General features: G+C 46.4%; 1 protein-coding gene and 1 pseudogene across 5 annotated transcripts; both read left to right on the forward strand.

Moving 5' to 3' along the window:
- Positions 1-804: 804 nt before the first annotated feature.
- LOC136543058 (putative disease resistance RPP13-like protein 1) lies at positions 805-11593 on the forward strand (annotated as a pseudogene).
- On the forward strand, positions 10722-18683 carry LOC136541297 (disease resistance protein RGA2-like). Of its 5 annotated transcripts, none has more exons than XM_066533111.1 (11): positions 10722-11243; positions 11346-11457; positions 11628-11748; positions 12079-12263; positions 12626-12927; positions 13011-13272; positions 13436-13661; positions 13736-13895; positions 13983-14201; positions 14797-18057; positions 18357-18683. In XM_066533111.1, exons 5-10 carry the CDS (start codon positions 12754-12756, stop codon positions 18013-18015), a joined length of 4260 nt encoding a protein of 1419 aa, XP_066389208.1. In that variant the 5' UTR covers positions 10722-11243; positions 11346-11457; positions 11628-11748; positions 12079-12263; positions 12626-12753; the 3' UTR covers positions 18016-18057; positions 18357-18683. The 5 variants fall into 5 exon arrangements, with proteins under 5 accessions (XP_066389208.1, XP_066389210.1, XP_066389209.1 ...); XM_066533113.1 differs by having other exon boundaries at positions 18360-18683; XM_066533112.1 differs by having other exon boundaries at positions 12737-12927.
- The last annotated feature ends 3601 nt before the right edge of the window (positions 18684-22284 follow it).

The following is a 22284-nucleotide window of genomic DNA, read 5'->3' on the forward strand; positions in this document are numbered from 1 at the left end:
CTGGAGTCCCCGGGCGCTCGGCAGTCTGCGGAGGAGTCGACCACCGTTGCCGGTGGAGTTGAAGGCGGAGAGCAATTGGCGACGACGGCGGACGAGTCGGCGGCGACGCCAGGGGCAACGGCAGGAGCCGCCGGGTCTTCGGAGGCGGAGGCTGGAGTTGCCGACGCCGTGCCGGAGTCTGGGGCGGAGAGGCCGGTGGTGCCGGAGGAGCAGGCGACACTACCTGAGACGTCGGACTGGCCACGCCATGCCTCGCTCGCGCTGGCCCGCGCGCAGCCCTCCGTGCCGTCCTGCCTGAGCGCGGCCACGCCATGCCTCGCTCGCGCTGGCCCGCGCGCAGCCCTCCGTGCCGTCCTGCCTGAGCGCGCGCCTCCGCACGCGCTCCTCGCACTCCCGCTCGCAAGCGCGCCTCGTGCCCGCACGCGCACGGGGCCGCTCGAGCGCCCACCCGCGCACCGCACACGAGTCGCCTACTCCCGCGCGCTCAGACCCACGCGCCACCGCCGCGGCCACTGCCGGTGCGGAACCTAGCTCTCATCGCAACTTGCTCTTCGAGCGCCACTAAGTTACTAGTGTGGCAAGCCAATTGGCTTGGCTTAACCTGTCTTTGAGTGTTGATAATAGGGTTGGTGAGGATATCTGGGGTTTATGCACTCGTCAATCATATTATTTTTCTATGACAAAAAATGTGACATATTTGCCATATTAACTGCATTATTGTATTTTTTCATTTTTACCACCATTAGAAATCTGACCACAACATATACTCCCTAATGCTCAATAGATCCATTGTTTGTCCACGATATGAGAAACCAAAATCTTCATAGTCAAGTAAATACGAACATATTCAACATACCAAAGACCATCAGTGCCGTTAATGGCCTCAATGAGTGTGCCAATTTGTTCCAGTGGGTTACATCAGCCATTTCATCTCTGAAATTCCAGTCCAATGAAACACAAAAGGAAAGACTTCAACGAGATATATGCCAATTGCATAGTGACCTTCAATGCCTTACTGATACTCTACCAGCAATGTACAACCTCATTGATCGAGCAGAGTGGAGGATCCATGATCATTATGTGGCTGAGCTCCTTTCAAGACTCAACCATGCAGTGTATGATGCAGAAGACCTTCTAGATGAGTTCAGATGGTATGAGAAAAAGGTTTCTGTACAGGGCAATGCTATCTCTGTGGAACCAGTTATTAAATTCTTTCAAAGTGTCACTCAAGGTTGCTTCAACAAGGTGATTGCTATCAAGAAGAGGCTCAATAATCTCTCCAAACAGCTTGAGAAACAGGGCTTACTTCCAGCAATTCCAAAGTTTGACAAATCATCTAGGCCCGAGACCTCCTTTTTCTCCATTGAAGCAAAGATGATTGGTCGTGATGAGGAAAAGAAGAAGCTGATCATGTTGCTTGGTGTACCAACAAATAAAAGCTCAGGTCCTTCTGGATGCAAGAGAAAAAGAAGAGTCAGTTCATCAACAAGCAACCAAGTTTGTGCTACTATTGATAGCAATGAAGCAACAATAGTGAGTGTTCGAGTTTTGCCAATTGTTGGAATTGGGGGTGTCGGAAAAACCACCTTGACTCATGATATTTGCAACAATTCAAAAGTGAAAGGTCACTTTGACCTGATAATTTGGATTTGTGTATCGGATGATTTTGATGTCAAGAGGTTAACTAAAGAAGCTATAGAACAAACTTCTGGGAAAGTGCTAGAAAATGGTAATTTGAATTCTCTTCAGCTTGCTCTTGCAAATAGCGTGATCAAGAAAAGATTCTTGATTGCCCTTGATGACATGTGGGATGAAAATGAGCAACATTGGAAGCACTTTTGTGCACCTTTTAAAAATGCACTTCAGGGAAGCATGATGCTTATCACCACTAGGTCTCTGAAGGTTGCTGATGTAGTGCGTACAATGGATCCCTTTCCCTTAGAGGGTTTGAAAGATGATGTCTTTCGGAAGTTCTTTAAGTTCTGTGTGTTTGGGCCTAATAGCTCCAACATTGATCCTCACTTGGAACAGATTGGTGAGAAAATACTCAAGTTGAGAGGCTCTCCTTTAGCTGCAAAAACTCTAGGACGGCTGTTAGGAATGAGCCTTGAGCTAGCACATTGGGATAGGAGTCTCAAGAGTCAGCTGTGGGAGCTTCAACAAAAGGAGACTGACATTTTGCCGGCTCTGTTGGCCCATAGTTAGCCTCCCAGACCACTCGTCTACCAGACCACTGGCCTCAGACCACTAGTCTCCCAGACCACTAGCCCCAGACCACTAGTCTCCCAGACCACTCCGTTGGTCTCACAGGATCACCGGCTCACAACAGTGAACCACTCCAGCCGATCTTGCCGAGCACCGGCTCAGGCGAGTGGAGCACTTGACGGTCTCGCCGAGCACGCGCTAGTATTGCCGAGCACACACTAGCCGTGCAGACCACGTACCGGCGTTGTCCGTACCCACACACTACGGATCGAGCTAGAAGAAGAAGGGAGAACAGAGCAAGTACGCACAATACAAGACAACAGCGTTGGCCGAAGCCCTATCTGTGTGATGGCAAATCTGAGCTCTATTTACTGAGTTGCCATACATGTCTATTTATACAACTCTAACTATCTAGTCCATGTGCAGCACCCATGCTGGCACAGTAACTAGATAACCTCACAGGGCTGACTCTGTGCCGGCCACTGCCTGTTCCTACAGTGCTGCAGGTGAGCCGTGCGGCGCCTGCACCTGCAGCGGCTACTGTATCACAGCAGGGGGCAAAGTCGGCGTCGCCTTCCCTTGCTGTGTTCACACACAGCAGGCAGCTAAGTCGGCGCCGCCTTCCTCTGCTGTGTTCTCACAAGGTGGCAGTAGATTAGCTAACAATCTTCCCCTAATCCTACTGCTAACCCTTGTACCCCCTCCATGCCGATCATCTCCTTCAGCTCCATGAGTCGAAGTCGTCCGAGCGGCTTGGTGAGGACGTCCGCAAGCTGCCGAGCAGTTTCGACGAACTCGATGACGATCTGCCCTCCATCAACACAGTCCCTGAGGAAGTGGAACTTCACGTCGATGTGTTTACTCCGGTCGTGCAGAACCGGATTCTTCGCGAGGGCGATGGCGGGCTGGTTGTCCACCATCAGTGCTGGTGGGTGAGCTTCCACGCCGGTTAGCTCGCCCAGCAGCCGGCGTAGCCACACAACTTGGCACGCCACTGTGGCCGCCGCTACGTACTCTGCCTCGCACGTAGACTGCGCCACCACCTTCTGTTTCAGCGACAGCCATGAAATTGGGGCTGACCCGAGGAAGACGAGTACGCCAGAGGTGCTCCGTCGTCCGTCGATGTCCCCCGCCATGTCTGCATCGCTGAACACCGTGAGCTGCAGCCTACTTCCCCTAGTCTTTGGGAAGATGATTCCATGATTCACCGTCCCCTTGACGTAGCGTAGTAGCCGCTTCACCGCAGCCCAGTGATCCTCTCTGGGATCCTCCATGAAGCGACTGACGTAGCCCACGGCGAACGCAATGTCTGGCCTTGTGTGGACTAGGTAGCGCAGACCACCGACGATGCTCCGGTAGAGTGTTGCATCTACTTTCGCCGCGGTGCTGTCCTTTGTCAGCTTCAGCCGCTCCTCCATCGGAGTCACGCATGGCTTGCACTCCACCATGCCGCTCCTCTCCAACAGCTTGGAGGCATACGCGCTTTGCCCAAGCGTGAGTTCCTCCTTCCCCTGTCTCACCTCGATGCCGAGGTAGTAGGAGAGAGCGCCAAGATCGCTCATTCGGAAACGAGCTGCCATCTCTCGCTTGAAGCTGTTGATATCCTCCGTGCGCGCGCCGGTGACGATTAAGTCATCCACATACACGCCGACCACGAGTTCTTCCTTCCCCCGTCGTCGCGTGTAGAGCGCGTGCTCGGTTGCGCACCTCTGAAACCCAAGCTCGCCCAGCGTGGTGTCAAGCTTGGCGTTCCATGCTCGAGGGGCTTGCCTTAGCCCGTAGAGCGCTTTGCGCAGTCGGAGCACCCTGTGCTCCTCTCCCTTGACGATGAACCCTGGAGGTTGCCTGACGAAGACCGTTTCCGCTAGCTCGCCGTTGAGGAAGGCCGATTTAACGTCCAAGTGATGGACGCGTTAGTCCTTTGCTGCCGCCAAAGCAAGTAGCAAACGGACCAACTCCATGCGCGCTACTGGTGCAAAGACCTCCTCGAAGTCGATGCCCTCGCGCTGGACAAAGCCTCGGGCGACGAGGCGCGCCTTGTACTTGACAATGGCGCCGAGCTCGTCCCTTTTGACTTTGTACACCCACTTCAGGCTGATCGGACGGCATTCTGGGGGTGGATCGACGAGCTGCCAAGTCTCATTTTCCTCGATCGCCTTCATCTCCTCCAGCATTGCCCGTCGCCAATTTCCATCGCGCTCGGCTAGCGCGAACATGGGTGGTTCCTCTGCACTAACGAGTACCAGCTCTGCGTCGTTGAGCAGCCTACCCGCCATACCTGAGGGACCTGTGCCACCGATGATGTCGTCCAGCCTGCGGAACCTCAACTCCTCACCTTCATGGTAGGTGTCTACGAACTCAGTGATGTCACTTGGAGGTGAGGCGAACTCGATCGGGGGTGATGAAGTTCCTTCTTCCGCCGGAGTGCCCTGCATAGCACCTGAACTGCTCGGCACTGCTTCTGGACTGCTCATCATAACTCCTGCAGTGTTCGGCCACACTGTAGGAGTGCCCAGCCTCAGTCTTGGAGTGGTCGGAACCACAGTAAGACGTCTTGGCTCCGCCACGGGAGTGCTCGGTACCCGTCCTGAAGTGGTCGCCGCCACTGTAGAACCTCCTGGCTCCACTCCTGGCGTGCTCGGCATTCCTCCAGAAGTGCTCGACACTCCTCCCGGAGTGCTCGGCATCCCTCCTGAAGTGCTCGGCACTGCCCCAGAAGTGCTCGACTCTACCGCCGGAGTGCTCGGCGCTCCTCCCGGAGTACGTGGCACCTGTTCCGCAGCATCTCCACCGCCGTGGATGACCAAGTGCTCGACGACGAAGGTGTTGGTGAAGCCTCCCGCTTCCCCCGTGCTCAGACTGTGCCAGTCCCAAGCTGCCTCCTCGTTGAACACAACGTCGCACGAGACAGTCACCTTGTCTCCGCGTGGGTCATAGAGTCGGTACGCCTTGGTACCCTCCGCGTAGCCCAGGAACACCATGGGTGTGCTCCTGTCCTCCAGCTTGGTGAGGTTCGGCTTCGTCTTCCTGACATGGCCGATGCAACCGAATGTCCAGAGGAATGACACGTTCGGCTTGCTCCCGTACCAGGCTTCGAACGGCGTCTTGCCCGTTAGGGCTTTGGTTGGAGCGCGGTTGAGGATGAACACCGCCGTGGTCACCGCCTCTCCCCAGAACTTTGCCGGCATCCCTTTGGCCTTCATCATGGATCGGGCCATGCCGACCACTGTCTGGTTCCGTCGCTCCACCACGCCATTCTGTTGTGGCGAGTACGGCGCGGTGTGATGTTGCCCCACACCTTGATCCGCGCAGTACGTAGCAAACTCCACCGAAGTGAATTCGCCACCCCGATCAGTCCTCAGTACACGGAGCTTCTTGCCGCTCTCGGCCTCCGCGCACGTCTTGAACTTCTTGATCACCACCGCCGCTTCGTCCTTGCTCGTCAGGAGTTGCAGCCACATGTAGCGACTGCAATCGTCCATGAGTAGGAGGAAGTACCACCGACCACCGCATGTAGCAGGCGTGATCGGCCCGCAGAGGTCGCCGTGAACTAGCTCGAGAGCTTCCTTCGCGCGATACTTGGCCGCCTTTGGGAAAGGTAGCCTCCTCTGCTTCCCGACCAGGCAGCTGTCACACAGCTCGCCTTCGTGTTTGATGTGGGGTAGCCCTCGGACCATCTTCCCTAGCCGACCAAGCGCGTCGAAGCTGAAATGTCCGAACCGGGCATGCCACATCCATGGTTCCTCGGAGTGCCTTGCCGCCAGGCAAACTGGCTGCTCTACCTTCAGGTCGAGCAGGTACAACCGGTTCAGGGACCTCTTCAACTTGGCGAGAAGTCGCTGCTCCCCGTCTCTGATCCTTAGAACGCCGTCCTTGATCAGAACCTCGCTACCGCGCTCATCTAGCTGACCAATGCTGATGATGCTGGAACGCAGCTGCGGGATGTAGTATACATCCGTTAGCGCGCGGTGCTCCCCATTCTGGCATCTGAAGATGATGGTGCCGCGCCCTTGGATAGCCACCCTTGAGCCATCACCAAACTTCACCGTACCGGTAACATCGCCGTCGAGCTCGGAGAAAGAGTCCTTGGAGCCTGTCATGTGGTTACTGGCACCAAAGTCCAGATACCACAGCTGCTCCTGGTCGACGCCCACATGCCCAAGATGGACTTGGGCACGTGGTTCGTCGAGGTTGACGGTCTTCAGGGCCTTGCTAGATCCTTCCACCATCGTCGCCTCTTCCCTCTCCATGGCCTCGACGTCGTCCAGTGCACAGAACGTCGCCATAAGGATAGTAGCCTCATCCTCATCATCGGCTTTCGCCAGGTGAGCCTGAGCCTTCTTTTCCTTCTTGCGATTTGGGCACTCCCGTGCCCAATGGCCCATCTTCCCGCAACACCGACAGGCGTTGGAGTCGATTTGCTTCTTCTCCGAAGAAGCCCTGCCGTGATGTTTGTCGTTGCCACCGCGACTGGAGGAGGCTGCCTTCCTGGAGTTTCGCCGAGCAGCCCACTCCTCTTCCGTCAGCAAGAGTTTCCCGCTGTCCTTCGTTGCTGTCGCCTGCTCTAGGCGCTCGTCCACCGCCCGTAGACGGCCTGCCACATCCTCGATGGTGAGGGTGGACAAGTCCAGCATCGTCTCTATGGATAGAGCGATCTAGATGTACTTTGCCGGCACGGAGTGGAGGAACTTGGAGACCGCCTCCTCTTCGTCGATGGTGACGCCGTGGCTCTTCAGCTTGCTGATGAGCGTCTGCAGGCAGAGGGAGAAGTCCTCCACCGTTTCACCATCCTTGAACTTGAGGTTTGCGTACTCCTGCTTCAGAAGCTGGGCCGTTGCCTTCTTTGCGCGGTCGGAACCGACGCGCATCGCCGCAATGGCCTCCCACGCCTCCTTAGCTGAGCTCTTCGTCCCCAACGGTTCCCTATACTCCACCGGTACAGCAGCGAGGATAGCCTCCAACGCTGACATGTCGTCTTCTTTCACGTTGGTGCCCTTGTCAACAGCATTCCAGAGCCATCGGGCTCTGAGCTTGACCTTCATGGTCACCGACCACTCTCCATAGTTAGTGCGAGTCAGCGTCGGCCAAGTGGTGCCGCTGACCTCCCGCACCGTGCGGATAACTACCTCCGGCAGTGGCTGGGCAGCCACGGCAGTGCCACTGCCGTCGCCCAACTCCGAACCGCCTGTCATTGCCATCGGTTAGAATGACGGCGGCGCTTGTACGGCTCTGATACCACTTGTTGGCCCACAGTTAGCCTCCCAGACCACTCGTCTCCCAGACCCCTGGCCCCAGACCACTAGTCTCCCAGACCACTAGTCTCCCAGACCACTCCGTTGGTCTCACAGGATCACCGGCTCACGACAGTGAACCACTCCAGCCGATCTTGCCGAGCACCGGCTCAGGCGAGTGGAGCACTTGACGGTCTCGCCGAGCACGCGCTAGTATTGCCGAGCACACACTAGCCGTGCAGACCACGTACCGGTGTTGTCCGTACCCACACACTACGGATCGAGCTAGAAGAAGAAGGGAGAACAGAGCAAGTACGCACAATACAAGACAACAGCGTTGGCCGAAGCCCTGTCTGTGTGATGGCAAATCTGAGCTTTCTTTACTGAGTTGCCATACATGTCTATTTATACAACTCTAACTATCTAGTCCATGTGCAACGCCCATGCTGGCACAGTAACTAGATAACCTGACAGGGCTGACTCTGCGCCAGCCACTGCCTGTTCCTACAGTGCTGCAGGTGAGCCGTGCGGCGCCTGCACCTGCAGCGGCTACTGTATCACAGCAGGGGGCAAAGTCGGCGCCGCCTTCCCTTGCTGTGTTCACACACAGCAGGCAGCTAAGTCGGCGCCGCCTTCCTCTGCTATGTTCTCACAAGGTGGCAGTAGATTAGCTAACAGGCTCTTCGGTTGAGCTACATGTATTTACCATTGTATTTAAAGAGATGCTTCTCGTTCTGTGCTGTGTACCCGAAAGATTACATATTCAAAAAGGAGGATTTAGTGGAGATTTGGGTGGCAGAAGGCTTAGTGGAACATCACCCTAACATTTCACTTCATCATACTGGAGGTCAGTACTTTGAAGAACTTGCACATCTGTCATTTTTCCAGAAATATCCACGGTCCCACAAGAAATATGTAATACATGATTTGATGCATGACATGGCACAACTGGTTTCAAAGGACGAGTGCTTTATAGTAAAAGAAAAAAATGATCTTCCTAAGATCCCTCAGAATGTCCACCTTTGTCAGTGCTCAGAGGCGGAGATGTTCAGTGTTCTGACTTATTGAAGCATGACATGGCACAACATAGAAAGCTGCTCATCCTATTTTGCCACCTGTCTTTAAAGAGTGAAACTGATAATACTGTGATGGAGAAATGGTGTAATGAACTTCTGTGCATGCATGTCATGGTCTGTTCTATCGCTAAGTGGGGCTTGCCAGGTAGTATTAGCAATATGAAGCTACTTCGGTACCTTCAAATCCTCCACTCTAGCCTTTGCAAGCGCCTTCCTTCAGAATTCTGTTGCCTCTATAACATGCAGATATTTTACGCTGTGACATGCAGATTGATGACATTCCTAGCGGCTTTGGTATGCTGATCAATCTGCAGAAATTTGAGTCACGGACATGTCGATTTCATCATAGACATATACATTCAGTGGATGTTCGTGAAAGTGCAAGTGCAACTGACAAAGGGCAGAGAGGGCAATTCAGGATTGTAGACTATAATGGTGACTCTCTTCCAAGCTGTACTCATCCACAAAACTTAGAGCAGATTCACAGTTACGATAGCACTAATAGCACTTTCTCGTCCCTGACTGATGTAGAAATTATAAATTGCCAAAAGTTATCAAGCCTCGAACAATCACTTCAGAGATTGGCGTTGCTTCGTTGTCCAGAGCTTATATCAATTGGTGGACCAAACGCAACTGCAAACATAAGACATGTAGTTATTGAAGACTGCCCAAAGTTTGAGGGAAACGCAGGCTCAGGATCTTTTTCTATGGTATGTATGACACTTGTAAGCTGTGTAAATTATGGTCACAAAATTATGTTAGAACACTTTTGAGTATGTGCGTGTTCTGTTGTTTTATTTTAGTAAAAAGTTTGATTCCATTTACATTTTTCATTATAATAGAAGAATGGTCTTTTTCCCCTCATCGTGCTATCTTCTCGATGACAGTTGCAACTTGGAATTTAAAGACGGTTGAGACGGAGCAAATAGCTGCAGGGTTTCAAGCGTCAAGACCCACTGAGAAAACAAAACAAATCACTTCTCCGGAATGGCCGAATCTGGTTGTTATGTTCTTGCGGCTGTTCTCTTCCCTTTGCTGCAAGCTGACATGAAAAAACATTTCACAGACTGTGGTTTGTGTTATATGCCTAATGTGTTGTATCGATCTGTGATTTATCTATTTGCGATTCCTGGTTCTGTGCAAAATAAGTGGGGGCACAACACTACAATACTTACATTATATTACATAACTTGTTACTGGAGAGGGGCAACAGCTAGAGTAGCCCCTAGTTTTTTTTTGTGTTTGGTTCGTGGAAAAAATATATGCAAGGTAGCCAAGACAAAATTTGGCTTGGACCATTTAGCTGTCATTTGGTTATGCGCTAAAATTTGGTATGGTAGCCATTTTAGATAAAGCATAGATTTAACAAGCATAAATCTATAACTAATCTATAACTAAGTTATATATGATCCAATGAGTATAAAATTTTTATTACAGTTCAAGCATACAATAATTAGCCCACCATAAAAATTTCACTATAATTGAACCATTGAAGCTGTAGCTATGAATTATTCCAATTAATTACAGAAAAATATAGATCTAAAGCTACAACAAAAACTTTGTACTAAAGCATACCATATTATATGTTCACTGTGCAGATTTACTCATGTGGAGTCCAACAAAATTGGATTTTCTATTTTATGATTTTTCTATGATTTACTATAATTTTTCAAAGATTCAACGAAAACAAATAAAAAAGAAAAAGACAAAACCACGGTCATTGTAGCAAAACCACCATCCAAAACCGCTTGGGAGATTATTTGACCGGTTTTGAAAAGTTCAGGGGTAGAAAAAATCCGGTTTTATAATTTGGGAGTGAAGTAGTCCACTCTGAATAGTTGGGGTTATGTAGACTTTTTTTTTTAAGTGAGAACTAAAGTGTAGGGAAGACCGAAGACCGCCACATCCCACAGTTGCCTACGGCACTTCCAGGAAGGTTACATGTATGAAGCCTCCGGATCTGGGAGAATTCAGAGACAGTCGATCTAGCCAGTAAGACTCTAGCTCGGTTCTCCCCCTCTCTAGCACATAGACAGTAAGCAGCAGATGCATGCGTGCCACAGTCGCCGCTCCAGAATATGCCCTGTTCGTTTGAACTTATCAGCCATACCGTTTCAGCGAAATAACAGTGTTTTTCTCTCACAACAAATCAGCATCAGCATCAACCGTTTTTCCAGCCAACCTAACAGGGCCAAAGATTCAAAATTCTGAAAAGTAGAACTGTGCAGCACATGGACGCGCGTTTAGTGCTTCTAAATAAACGGACCATGTTGCTAATTATATTGTTCCAAGAACCTTTACGCCACCTTTGAATGGTGTAGTGCGTTTCACATGCTTGAAGAATATTGAAATACTAATTAAGTACAGCCACATAGGACATTTTGGAACGCATCCCTAACTGTGGCCGATAAATGGTATATTGGTGCTTGTGTGGAGCGACAGTGATACACCTTTTTTTTTTTTTTTGAGGGACAGTGGTACACTTTTTAGCTGTGGAAATTAAAGTATACATGGGAAGACCGCCACAGTTGACGACGGCAGATCACATCACAATTTACATGCATGAAGCCTCCTGATCTGAGAGAGTTCAGACTTCAGAGACAGTCGGTCCAGCCAGTAAGCCCCCCTGCTCTCAGCTCTCCTCTTCTCTTCTCTCGCACATAGACATAAGCCAGTATAATCAGCAGATCTGCTAGCTGTAACATGTCGATCTACGCAATAGATTGAACCTGTAAGCCAAACTACTCTCTCGCTTCGGCATTTCCACTTTCCTTCCGTCGTACTCATCTTTGCAAGTTATCTGATTTTTTTTCCCCATCAAATAAAACCACAGGTCGCACGCGCTTCTGGCAAGTCATAAATCAGATCCGCTAGCTGCTCATCGAGCACAGCTGACACTTCGCAGTCAGCACTTTGGTTCAAACGCGCGAGCGGCACACAAAAAGGTAATCAAATACTAAGACATGCATGGCCAAGCATCAGTCATACATCCCGTCGTGCTGGATTAATTTGTTTTCTATTTTACAGTTGTTATTATTGCTTTGTTTTCTGTTAAAGGTCGCCAAGTATTCTCTGCTTTAACCATTGCACTGCTCTGGTTGTTATTAATTCGTAGATTTTGGATTGCTGAGGCGTACTGCTCTGGTTCCCTACTCTGGCAATCCCCTTTGTTGAAGCAGATCCTACTTGTGACCTATCCCGTCTTCTTATTTTCTGTCTATACATCTCAATAAGAGGTAAGTCCATCTCTCCTAAAATTTGATTTCCATTTTTGTTCACTAGCAAGCAATGTCTCCGTTGCTTGCTCTTGCATTTTTCATGGTTGCTCATGTTAAGATATGTCGCGGTTCATGTATCTAGGATAGGTACATCACGGCTCATGTATTTGGTACAGGTTAGAGTAGTTAGTTCTTTGCTTGTATCTCAAGTAGTTAGATAGATCATGTTGATCTTTATCTTGTTGTAAACCAGACTATTTTACAGTTATTACTTTGTTTTTCTGTTAAAGGTCGCCAAGTATGCTCTGCTTTAACCATTGCACTGATCTGGTTGTTATTAATTTGTAGATGGGGTAGTTTGGATTGCTGAGGCATACTGCTCTGGTTACCTAATCATTAGCAAAAAAATTTCTTGGGAGAGGATGGGAATGTATTCATCCCCTGCTGTCTTCTGGCAATCCCCTTTGTTGAAGCAGATCCTACCTATGACCTATCCCGTTTTCATATTTTCTGTCTATACATCTCAATAAGGGGTCAGTCCATCTCTCCTAAAATTTTAATTCCATTTTTGTTCACTAGCAAGCAATGTCTCAGATGCTTGCTCTTGCCTTTTTCATGGTTGCTCACTTGCTCTGTTTTCATCCTATGGTGGAGTTTAGAACTCTTATCAATAATCATTATAAATCTAGATACTGCATATACTTTATATCTTCTTTCTGGTATCTGAGTGAATTTTTTTGTAATATATTACTGTTACATTTATACATAGAATTATTTTGAATTATTTTTAGTATCAAATGTGATTTATCTAGAAGTTGTCATTTTTACTCGACAAGAATTCTTTGTTTATTCCATCATTCGTTTTGATATGCTTATATTGATTCATACAAAACAGCTCGTATCAATTTGCTAGCCCACAATAGTGCTGGTTTCTTGTTCTCCTGTATGCATTTGTGAGAAATTGTTTTTCAAGTTGGAGCACCCACATTTGTTTTTCCTATAAAAGTGCTCAAGTAATCAGGAATGGGTAGTGGAGCTACTAAACGTGAAATATTGGAGAAAAAATTGGAGAAAAGGCTGCAGGATCCAAAAACAGAACCATTAATATCTTTGCCACTAGATTTTTTGGAAGATATCACATGCGGTTTTTCCACTGAACGAGAACTTGGAAGGGGTGCGTGTGGAGTCGTATACAAGGTATATGACCATTCCTCTTTCACTCCAATTTTCAACCAATGGCAACTGAAAGATAATAAATGGTTAACCTACGTGCTATGAAGGGGGTTCTCCGGAGCGGCAAAGCTATTGCTGTAAAGAAGATTTTTGATACACATCTGCTGGGCAATGATAATCAAGTCACGAATGAGATCCTTTGTCTCACGGAGGTCAGGAACCAAAATGTCGTACAACTTGTAGGTTACTGTCTCGAAACCAAGTCGGAAGTGATGGAATATAGTGGGAAACATGTTGTGGCTCAAAGACGTGCATGTTTGCTTTGCTTTGAATTTCTTTGTAATGGAAGCCTTGACAAGCATCTATCTGGTATGTTGAAATACAATGCTGAGATCTTCTATCTTTTTCTTTTCCTTTGCAAAATTTACCTGATTAGAAGTTTAGAACACACAAGCAAATGTGTCATTATATCAACAGCTACAGAGTGATAGATTCAATTATAGTTTCTCTGTTTGTTGATCTATTTCTACAGATGAGACCTCGGGCCTTGATTGGGACGAGAGGTATAAGATAATTACGGGAGTAAGCAGAGGTTTGCATTATCTTCATGATAAACGTCGTATTGCTCATCGGGACCTTAAACCTCAAAATATACTGATGGATGACACGATGATGCCAAAAATTGCGGATTTTGATTTGTCAAGGCTTTTGAGTCAAGAAAAATCCAGAACTGTCACTGCAGAGCTTCAAGGAACGCCGTAAGCTATGCCTCTTGCTGAAGCTTCATTTTTTTACTATTTCCTACCGCTGATTATGCTAAATTCTTCTGCAGTGGATATATGGCACCAGAATGCATAGAACAGCGATATATCTCCTTTAAGGCAGATATATTCAGTTTGGGTGTCATTATCACAGAGATAATCACAGGTCGCAGGGACTATCCCAATATCAGCGAGGCAACTGAAACATCTCTCAAGCACTATACAGACAAAGTAAGATCAGTATTATTGCATGCTGTAATTTTCTACCTTACTTATGCAAATGTCTTTTTTCTGATAAATTACTTGTCAAATGTTTAGGTGGTTGGAAGTTGGAGGAACAGACTTATAGAAATAACACCCATGCATATGTCACCAGAAATGTGTATCCAACAAGTGCAACAATGCATCTCTGTAGCCCTGAAGTGCCTGGAACCTGAGTCGAATAAAAGGCCTACTTCACTGGACATAGTTCAAAGTCTAAATGCTGTAGAACCAAAATGTACATCTCCTGGAAATCCCCTCAGTGTCGTTGAGAAGGTATGATCTCTCAATATGCACTGCACCTCTCCACACTTAATTTCATAAGACTGTCCAAATTAATATGCATGTCTGAACAAAATAACCACTCTCCATTTTTCTGATCTTAATTAGTGTCCTGTTATAGATGCAGTGCATTATCTATATCTGTTGTTAGAAATTAGCCTGCACAGCGACAAGTTATTCACTAATCTCCATGCGCGGAGGCATCAATTGGATTTACCCAGATGAACATGCAAAATCAATCACATATGACACCAGCGGCTTGATATTTGTGGACGAGGTCCAGTCAGGAGCCCCAGAGTGTCGATTGGCGCCCTCCAACTTGGGATTCCAGTTGGCTGGAGCGCCACTAAGTCGCGAGTGTCGTAAGCCAATTGGCTTGGCTTAACCTGTCTTTGAGTGCTGATAATAGGGTTGGTGAGGATATCTGGGGTTTATGCACTCGTCAATCATATTATTTTTCTATGACAAAAAAAAATGTGACATATTTGACTTCTTAACAGCAACATCGTATTTATACCTTTTACTAACATTGAAAATCTGACCACAAGATGTACTTCTCTAATGCTCAATACATCCACTGTTTGTCCAGGATTGGAGAAGCCGAAATCTTCAAAGTCAAGTAAATGTGAACATAATCAACATACCAAAGACCATCAGTGCCATTAATGGCCTGAATGAGTGCGCCACTTTGTTCCAGTGGGTTACATCGGCCATTTCATCTCCAAAACTTCAGCTGAATGAAATACAAAAGGAAAAACTTCATGGAGATGTAAGGCAGTTGCAGCGTGACCTTCAATGCCTTACTGATAGTCTACCAGCAATGTACAACCTCATTGATCGAGCAGAGTGGAGGATCCATGATCGTTATGTGGCTGAGCTCCTTTCAATACTCAAACATGCAGTGTATGATGCAGAAGACATTCTAGATGAGTTCAGATGGTACAAGACAAAGCTTTCAGTAGAGGGCGATGCAATCTCAGTGGAACCAGTCATTGACTTCTTTCACAGTGTCACTCAAGGCAGCTTCAACAAGGTGACTGATATCCAGAAGAGGCTCAATCATCTTGCTGGACAGCTCGAGAAAATGGGCTTACTTCAAGCAGTTCCACGGTTTGACAAATCATTTAGGCCCGAGACCACCTCTTTCCCTACTGAGGCAAAGATTTTTGGTCGTGATAAGGAAAAGAAGCAGCTGATCAGGTTGCTTGGTGTACCAACAAATAATAGCACGGATCCTTCCAGATGTAAGAGAACAAGAAGTGGAGTTCCAGTTTTGCCAATTGTTGGAATTGGGGGTGTTGGAAAAACTACCTTGGCTCAAGATATTTGCAATCATTCAAAAGTTAAACGTCACTTTGACCTGATAATTTGGATTTGTGTCTCAGATGATTTTGATGTCAAGAGATTAACTAAAGAAATCATAGAACAGTCTTGTGGGAAAGTGCCAAAAAATGATAATCTGAATTTTCTTCATGGTACTCTTGCAAATAGCCTGAACGCTAGAAGATTCTTACTTGTCCTTGATGATATGTGGAATGAAAATGAGCAGGATTGGAAGCACTTCTGTGCACCTTTCAGAAATGTACTTCAGGGAAGTATGGTTCTTGTCACCACTAGATCTCCAAAGGTTGCTGATGTAGCGCGTACGATGGATCCCTTTCCCATAGAGGGTTTGAAAGAAGATGTCTTTCGTGAGTTCTTTAAAGTCTGTGTGTTTGGATCTGATAGCTCCAATGATCCTGAGTTGGAACAGATTGGTGAGAAAATACTACCAAAGTTGAAAGGCTCTCCTTTAGCTGCAAAAACCCTTGGACGGCTGCTAGGAATGAGCCTTGACCTAGCACATTGGGATAGAATTCTCAAGAGTCAGCTATGGGAGCTTAGACAAGAGGATACTGATATTTTGCCAGCTCTTCGGTTGAGCTACATGTATTTACCATTCTATTTAAAGAGGTGCTTCTCATTCTGTGCTGTGTACCCAAAAGATTACAATTTCAGAAAGAAAGATTTAGCTGAAATTTGGGTGGCAGAAGGCTTAGTAGAACATCGACATACTGGTGATCAGTACTTTGAAGAACTTGCACATCTGTCATTTTTTCAGAAGTATCCACGCTCCCAAGAGAAATATGTAATACATGATTTAATTCATGATATGGCACAACTGGTGTCAAAGGACGAGTGCTTCATAGTGAAAGACACTAAGGATCTTCCGAAGATCCCTCAGAATGTCCGCCATCTGTGGGTGCTCAAAGGCGGAGATGTCCAGTGCTCTGACTTATTGAAGCATGACATGGCACAGCATAAAAAGTTGCGCACCATACTTTGTGACCTGTCTTTAAAGAGTAAAACTGGTAACACTATGATGGAGAAATGGTGCACTGAACTTTTGTGCATGCGTGTCATGGTCTGTTCTTCTATCTCTAAGTGGGGCTTACCAAGTAGTATTAGCAAAATGAAGCTGCTTCGGTACCTTAAAATCCTCGACTCTAGCCTTTGCAAGAGCCTTCCTTCAGAATTCTGTTGCCTCTATAACATGCAAATATTTTATGCTACGAAATGGAGCATTGATGACATTCCTAGCGGTTTTGTTAAGCTGATCAATCTTCAGAAATTTGAGTCAAAGAAATATCAATTTCATCATGAAGAAGGTGCAACTAACAAAGAGCCGAGAAGGCAATTCAAGTTCGTAAACCAGAATGGCGAATCTCCTCCACGTGGATTTCATGCACAAAACATGCCAGATATAACTTCACTTGAGCTTGTCTCTTGGGACAATGTCAACAGCATATCATCTTCTATGAAGTCAGAGCAAATCCATAGTCATCACAGCAATGATAGCACCTTCTCGTCCCTAACTGATGTTGTCATTGACTGTTGCCAAAACTTATCAAGCCTCGAACAATTTCTACAACCTGCTTCTATGCCTATCATCAAGAAAATAGAAATTTCAGATTGTGGAAGTTTAGAATCAGTACCAGCTGATAGGTTTGGAGATTTGCATTTCCTTGAAGTACTGAGTGTCTCCAGGTGTCCAAATATAAAATCACGACGCCTGTTTGCTCCATCCCTAAAGAAGCTGTATCTGGAAGACTCTGGGGATCTTGGATACAAGATTGAGTGTAGTTCTCTCACCATCTTGCATTTATCACGCAACCCTCTTGAATCCATCGAACTGCAAATGTGGAATCTTTCGTTACTGCAGGAGCTCGAGATCAGTTCTTGTTCTTCTCTGACAATCATTAAAGATTATGAGCTTTCCCTTGGCGGGGCCGGAAGCAGAATGGTAAGGTTCCCAAAACTCACTCACCTAGCCATTCAGGACTGCTATAAGCTTGAAACTATCGATGACCTCATATATCTCCCTGCCATTGAGAGTATTGAGATTGCATTCTGTGGCTTGCTGTCCCTACCATCTGATAGATTCAGAAGTTTTCCTCGTCTGAAGGATTTGAACATTGTACGGTGCGAAAACCTCAACTGGCATTGTGGAATGTCATTACCATCGTCCCTCCAAAAGCTCTGGTTACACAGTTGTGGGGATTTCTCTGCCTGGTTTCCCAGTTGCCTGGAGAACCTCACCTCCCTCGAGTCACTGAAGATTATTGACTGCGAATGCAGAGTGTCCATTCCTGGAGACCTGTGGAGCAGTAATCTCAAATCACTTAAGAGTTTGGAGTTTCTTTGTTGTTCAGGGCTTAAATCAATTGGTGGACCGGACACAATTGCACACATAAGAGATTTATATATTCACTATTGCCCAGACTTGAAGGAAATTGACCAGCCACTGAGGAAAGGCGCATCCTTCTAGATTGCGTGCATTGAGAAAGTGGGCTCACGCTCTTTTTCTATGGTATGTATGCCACTTGTTTGCAGTATAAATTATGGTTACAGTTATAGAACTATGTTAGGACACTTGTGAGTTTTACGATATGTCATGTTTTCATGGGTCAGATCATATATATGTCTTAGCCAGTTATTGTTACTCTTAAGCTACTAATTGTTTCTGAAAAGCATAGCAGTCCCACTATTACTTTCTGAGTAACTCGGTGGGTTAGTTCTTGAGTGTGCATACATTTTTCCGTTATACTAGCCAGAAGAATAATAGTCTTTTTTCTTTTCCCTGATCGTGTTGTCTTGTTGATGACACAGCAGGTGGAAATTAAAGATGGTTGAGATGGAGCAAATATGTGCAGTGCAGAGCTCGAAGACCCAACGAGAAACAACGAAACATATATCACTTCTCCCTTCCATGCAAGATGACACGAAAAACCATTCAGATATTGTGCTTTTAGCAACTCCGATCTTTTGTCATATGCCTAGTGTGTTATTCCTATCTTTTAGCAACTCCGATCCTGTTTTCCGTGCGAAATAAGTGGGGCAAAACACAAGATAATCTTATCCTCGGTTAAGCTCTTTTTTATGTCAATAATGTAACATAATGCACTGTATTACAATCATATTTATACGATTGCAACATGAGAGCGTTGCACGCTCCATTAGTTTTGTTGGATGTGTTTGGTTTTACTAATTTACTGGAGAGGGGCCAGAGCTAGAGTAGACTCTGAATCTCTGCTAGAATTTCCAGACCTATTTTAGAGGCCCGTCGAATGAGCACAAAGGTATCAAATAAGAGTAAAATCTACGCCAAGCCCCTAAAATTATCTGTAAGTGTTAAGTTCCAAAAGTCTCAAATGCATTTATGAGTCCCTAGAGTTTGTTCGGGTCTCATCTAGATCCAAACGGATATTTAACCAACCCGGTAGCTAACGTGGCATGCCGACTCAGGTCTTACGTGGATCTGACAGATGGGACCCATATGTCAGCAGCAAAGCTTAACCTTAGAAAATCATATCTTTTTCATACAACCTCGCATGAATTTGATTTTTACATGAAGACGGTAGCTCTCAATGAGATCTATAACTTTCTAGTTTTGACTTTTTGATAAAACTTTCTATAGTCTTCGGTGGTGAAAGTCATTGGTGATGGGACTGTTATCACCATGATATGGCTACGAGATTCATGTTACCATCCGACGGTGACGGATCATTAGTGATGGGAACGGTTATCACCGTGGCTATGAGGTTCTTGTTACCAACCGACGATGATGGGGCTTCCAAAAATCCTACAATCAGGCAAAAAAACATAATAAAAATAAAAAAATAATCCCAAGAAGCACCCGGTTTTAAGGACAAAACTAGATACACATCATATGTGAGCCCAGGAAGTCAAATCTCACATATAGCTACAAATAAGAGTAATATCAATGGACAATGCTTAAAAACATAACGTATTAGTATAAACAATATAACCTCAGAGTATACACAGCGGAAAGACAACTCCAATCTTCAGGCGAAGACTTCAAATCCACAGGGACAACTGACTGGTTGATCACAAGCCTAATTCCTCCAAACTCTAGCAATCTGGTACCCATCTGGGATTTTTCCAAAGATTTAAAAAGTAAAGCAAGCGTAAGTACATGTCGTACTCAACAAATATAACATGGGGTTCATGAGGCTCAAAAGGCTGACACTGATTAACTGCAATTAGCTTTTAATGGTCACAATTTTAGCAATTGGGTAACAACAAGTTTATCACAAGCCCATATAAACACATGATCAGGTAAACATGAATAATGAATAGCATAGACAGTAATCATTAGTGAGCATCTTCATCATCAGTATTATCAGTATTCATCATCTATTCCGTAAATGTTCCAAAGCCGCTCGTGACCATGAGCACGGCTGATATACCAGTTTTATACTCTGTAGAGGTTGTACACTTTCACTGTGAGTCGTGATTTACCCTTTCGCCTGATGTAGCTAATCTCTTGACCCACTTCCAAGGAAGGTCGGCAGGGTTCACTATGAAGCCTTTCAAAGGTTCGTCTAACAAGTTATGGCTATTAGATTCACTCGGCAAACAGATATAGGAACCCCCATGTCGAATGGCACAATTTCATCATGGCTATACACATAAGAGTAGAGGTTGTCGTATACCCGATTCATCAAGTCATTCTTACGCCAATAAAGGTAACCACTAACAAGCTAGCAAAGGTCCTTATACTGAGCTAAAGCCAGAGCCATATAGCCCTCACAGCTGTACTGTAGGTCCCAAATGATCACTTACAGATAAGTCCTTAGGGAGAGAAATCTAGAGCACCATAAAACAACCCAATGCTCTAGCCCCCTTGTTCCATGTTGCTAAAAACATCTTTTAGTGTTTATTGCATATACCATTAGTCAAGTTACAAGATGGTTGTATTTGAGCACTAGCATCATACTACCCAATGCAATAACCCATAAATATCAAGGTACAAGGTAACAAAGCACTAGAAAATCCTTAATGGCAGTCAAGGTACACATGCAGTATGAATTAAATGATTAAAGGTGAATAGGTAACAAGGATGGTCCCATGCTATATTTGTCTTAAAACACCGATCCTTCAGTAAGCTTTAATCTTCAACGTTCTTTTCTTCTTCTTCTTGATCACCACGTATATCTCACCAACTGGACGTAATCATAAAGCACCACACAAGCATCCATACAATCATTCACGAAGCAAACAATAGAACTAAATCAGAACAGTACACCAAACATAAAATCAAGATGTAAAGTTTGTAAAGCGAATCTACATCTCGCTACGAACACACAGACGCGAGAGACACGCTAATCGGAGCTATGGTGAAAAAGATACATCTACCGATAGATCTACTTTATACGTGGAAAAGAAAACTATAAGCTTCATTTATTTTAACTATACAAATTCAGATATATAAGATATTTTATAATATAAATAGAATTACATCAAATTTAGATTTGAATAATAAAACTAAAGTAAAACAAAACATATTTTATTTATAAAATCCAGTTGCATAATTATTAATCAAGATATGATTTAAGCTATGAAATTTTAGAAATAGTGACATGGTAAATATTGTTACTAACTCATAGATCTCGTAATGAATCTAACGCAACTTGAACGGATCAAAACGGAGCTAAAACACAGAAGATAAGAAATAAACAAGATTTCATTTATTAAAATAATAGATTAAATCTAACCTCGAATTTTAAAAATTGAAAACATGTCTAACAGTAGTATAAACATGTAGATTATGGAATTACGAACCTAACGCAAGTTGAACAGGTCAAATCGAAGTTAAAACGGAGAAGTTATGGCCTAAAGAAAACTAGTGGCAAAACTGTAAATAGGCGAAAACGTATTTTCAATCTAACCAAAACAAAATACGCTTTCAGAAGAAGAAAATGAAATCTATTAAGACGCTAGGGACTGCGGGTTCTATAATTAAAAACCCAAGGGACCTTTTTGCAAAACAGCCAGGCCGAACCGGTATCATTGAATACCGGCCTTTGGATCCCGATCCAACGAGCCAGAAAGGATCAGGCGGGGAAGAAGACAGCGGCGGTCGGTCAGAATAGAACAGGCGCGGCGGTGCCATGGCCGGAATGGCAAGAGCTCGCCGGAGACGAGGGTTTAGGGCCTACGGTGCTCGGTTATTCGAACAAGAAGGTCCGGGAGAGAGAGGGGGCGACGACGGGCTCACCTAGGGTCACCTCGGCGACGGAGAAGGAGCAAGGCGGGCGCGGGACTTGACGAGGTGGCGGCTCTCGCGACAGTGCTAGGGCTGGCTACCTCGGCTCGAGCAGGGGAGGAGCTTGCTATCGGGTTGGAGGCGGCGTAGGCTCGGGCGGCATTTAAAGGGGCGCGAGGACTTGGGCGGCACGGCACCGAGGCGTGGCGGGGTCGGACACGGGTGGCGTTGGCGCGGTGGTCTTCGGCTCGGTTACGTAACAGAGGTAGAAGAACGCCTGACGGCTGGGGCAGGCGCGTCAGCGGGGTGGAGGGAGAAGGGACTCGTGGCACGGCGCGACCTGGGCCGAGCGGAGCTGGGCCGTGCGGAGCTGCGCAGGAGATGGGCCAGCACGGGTGAAAGCAAAGCCGTGCGGGACGAGAAGCGCGGGGCACAGACCCAAGCGGGAAGGGAAGGTCGGCCCGCGAGGAGAAGATGCTGGGCCGTGGGAAGAAACGGGCCACGGCGCGGAAGCAAGCCTACGGGCCG

This window comes from Miscanthus floridulus, chromosome 3 (assembly GCF_019320115.1).
Source record: "Miscanthus floridulus cultivar M001 chromosome 3, ASM1932011v1, whole genome shotgun sequence".
Taxonomy (NCBI): Eukaryota; Viridiplantae; Streptophyta; class Magnoliopsida; order Poales; family Poaceae; genus Miscanthus; species Miscanthus floridulus.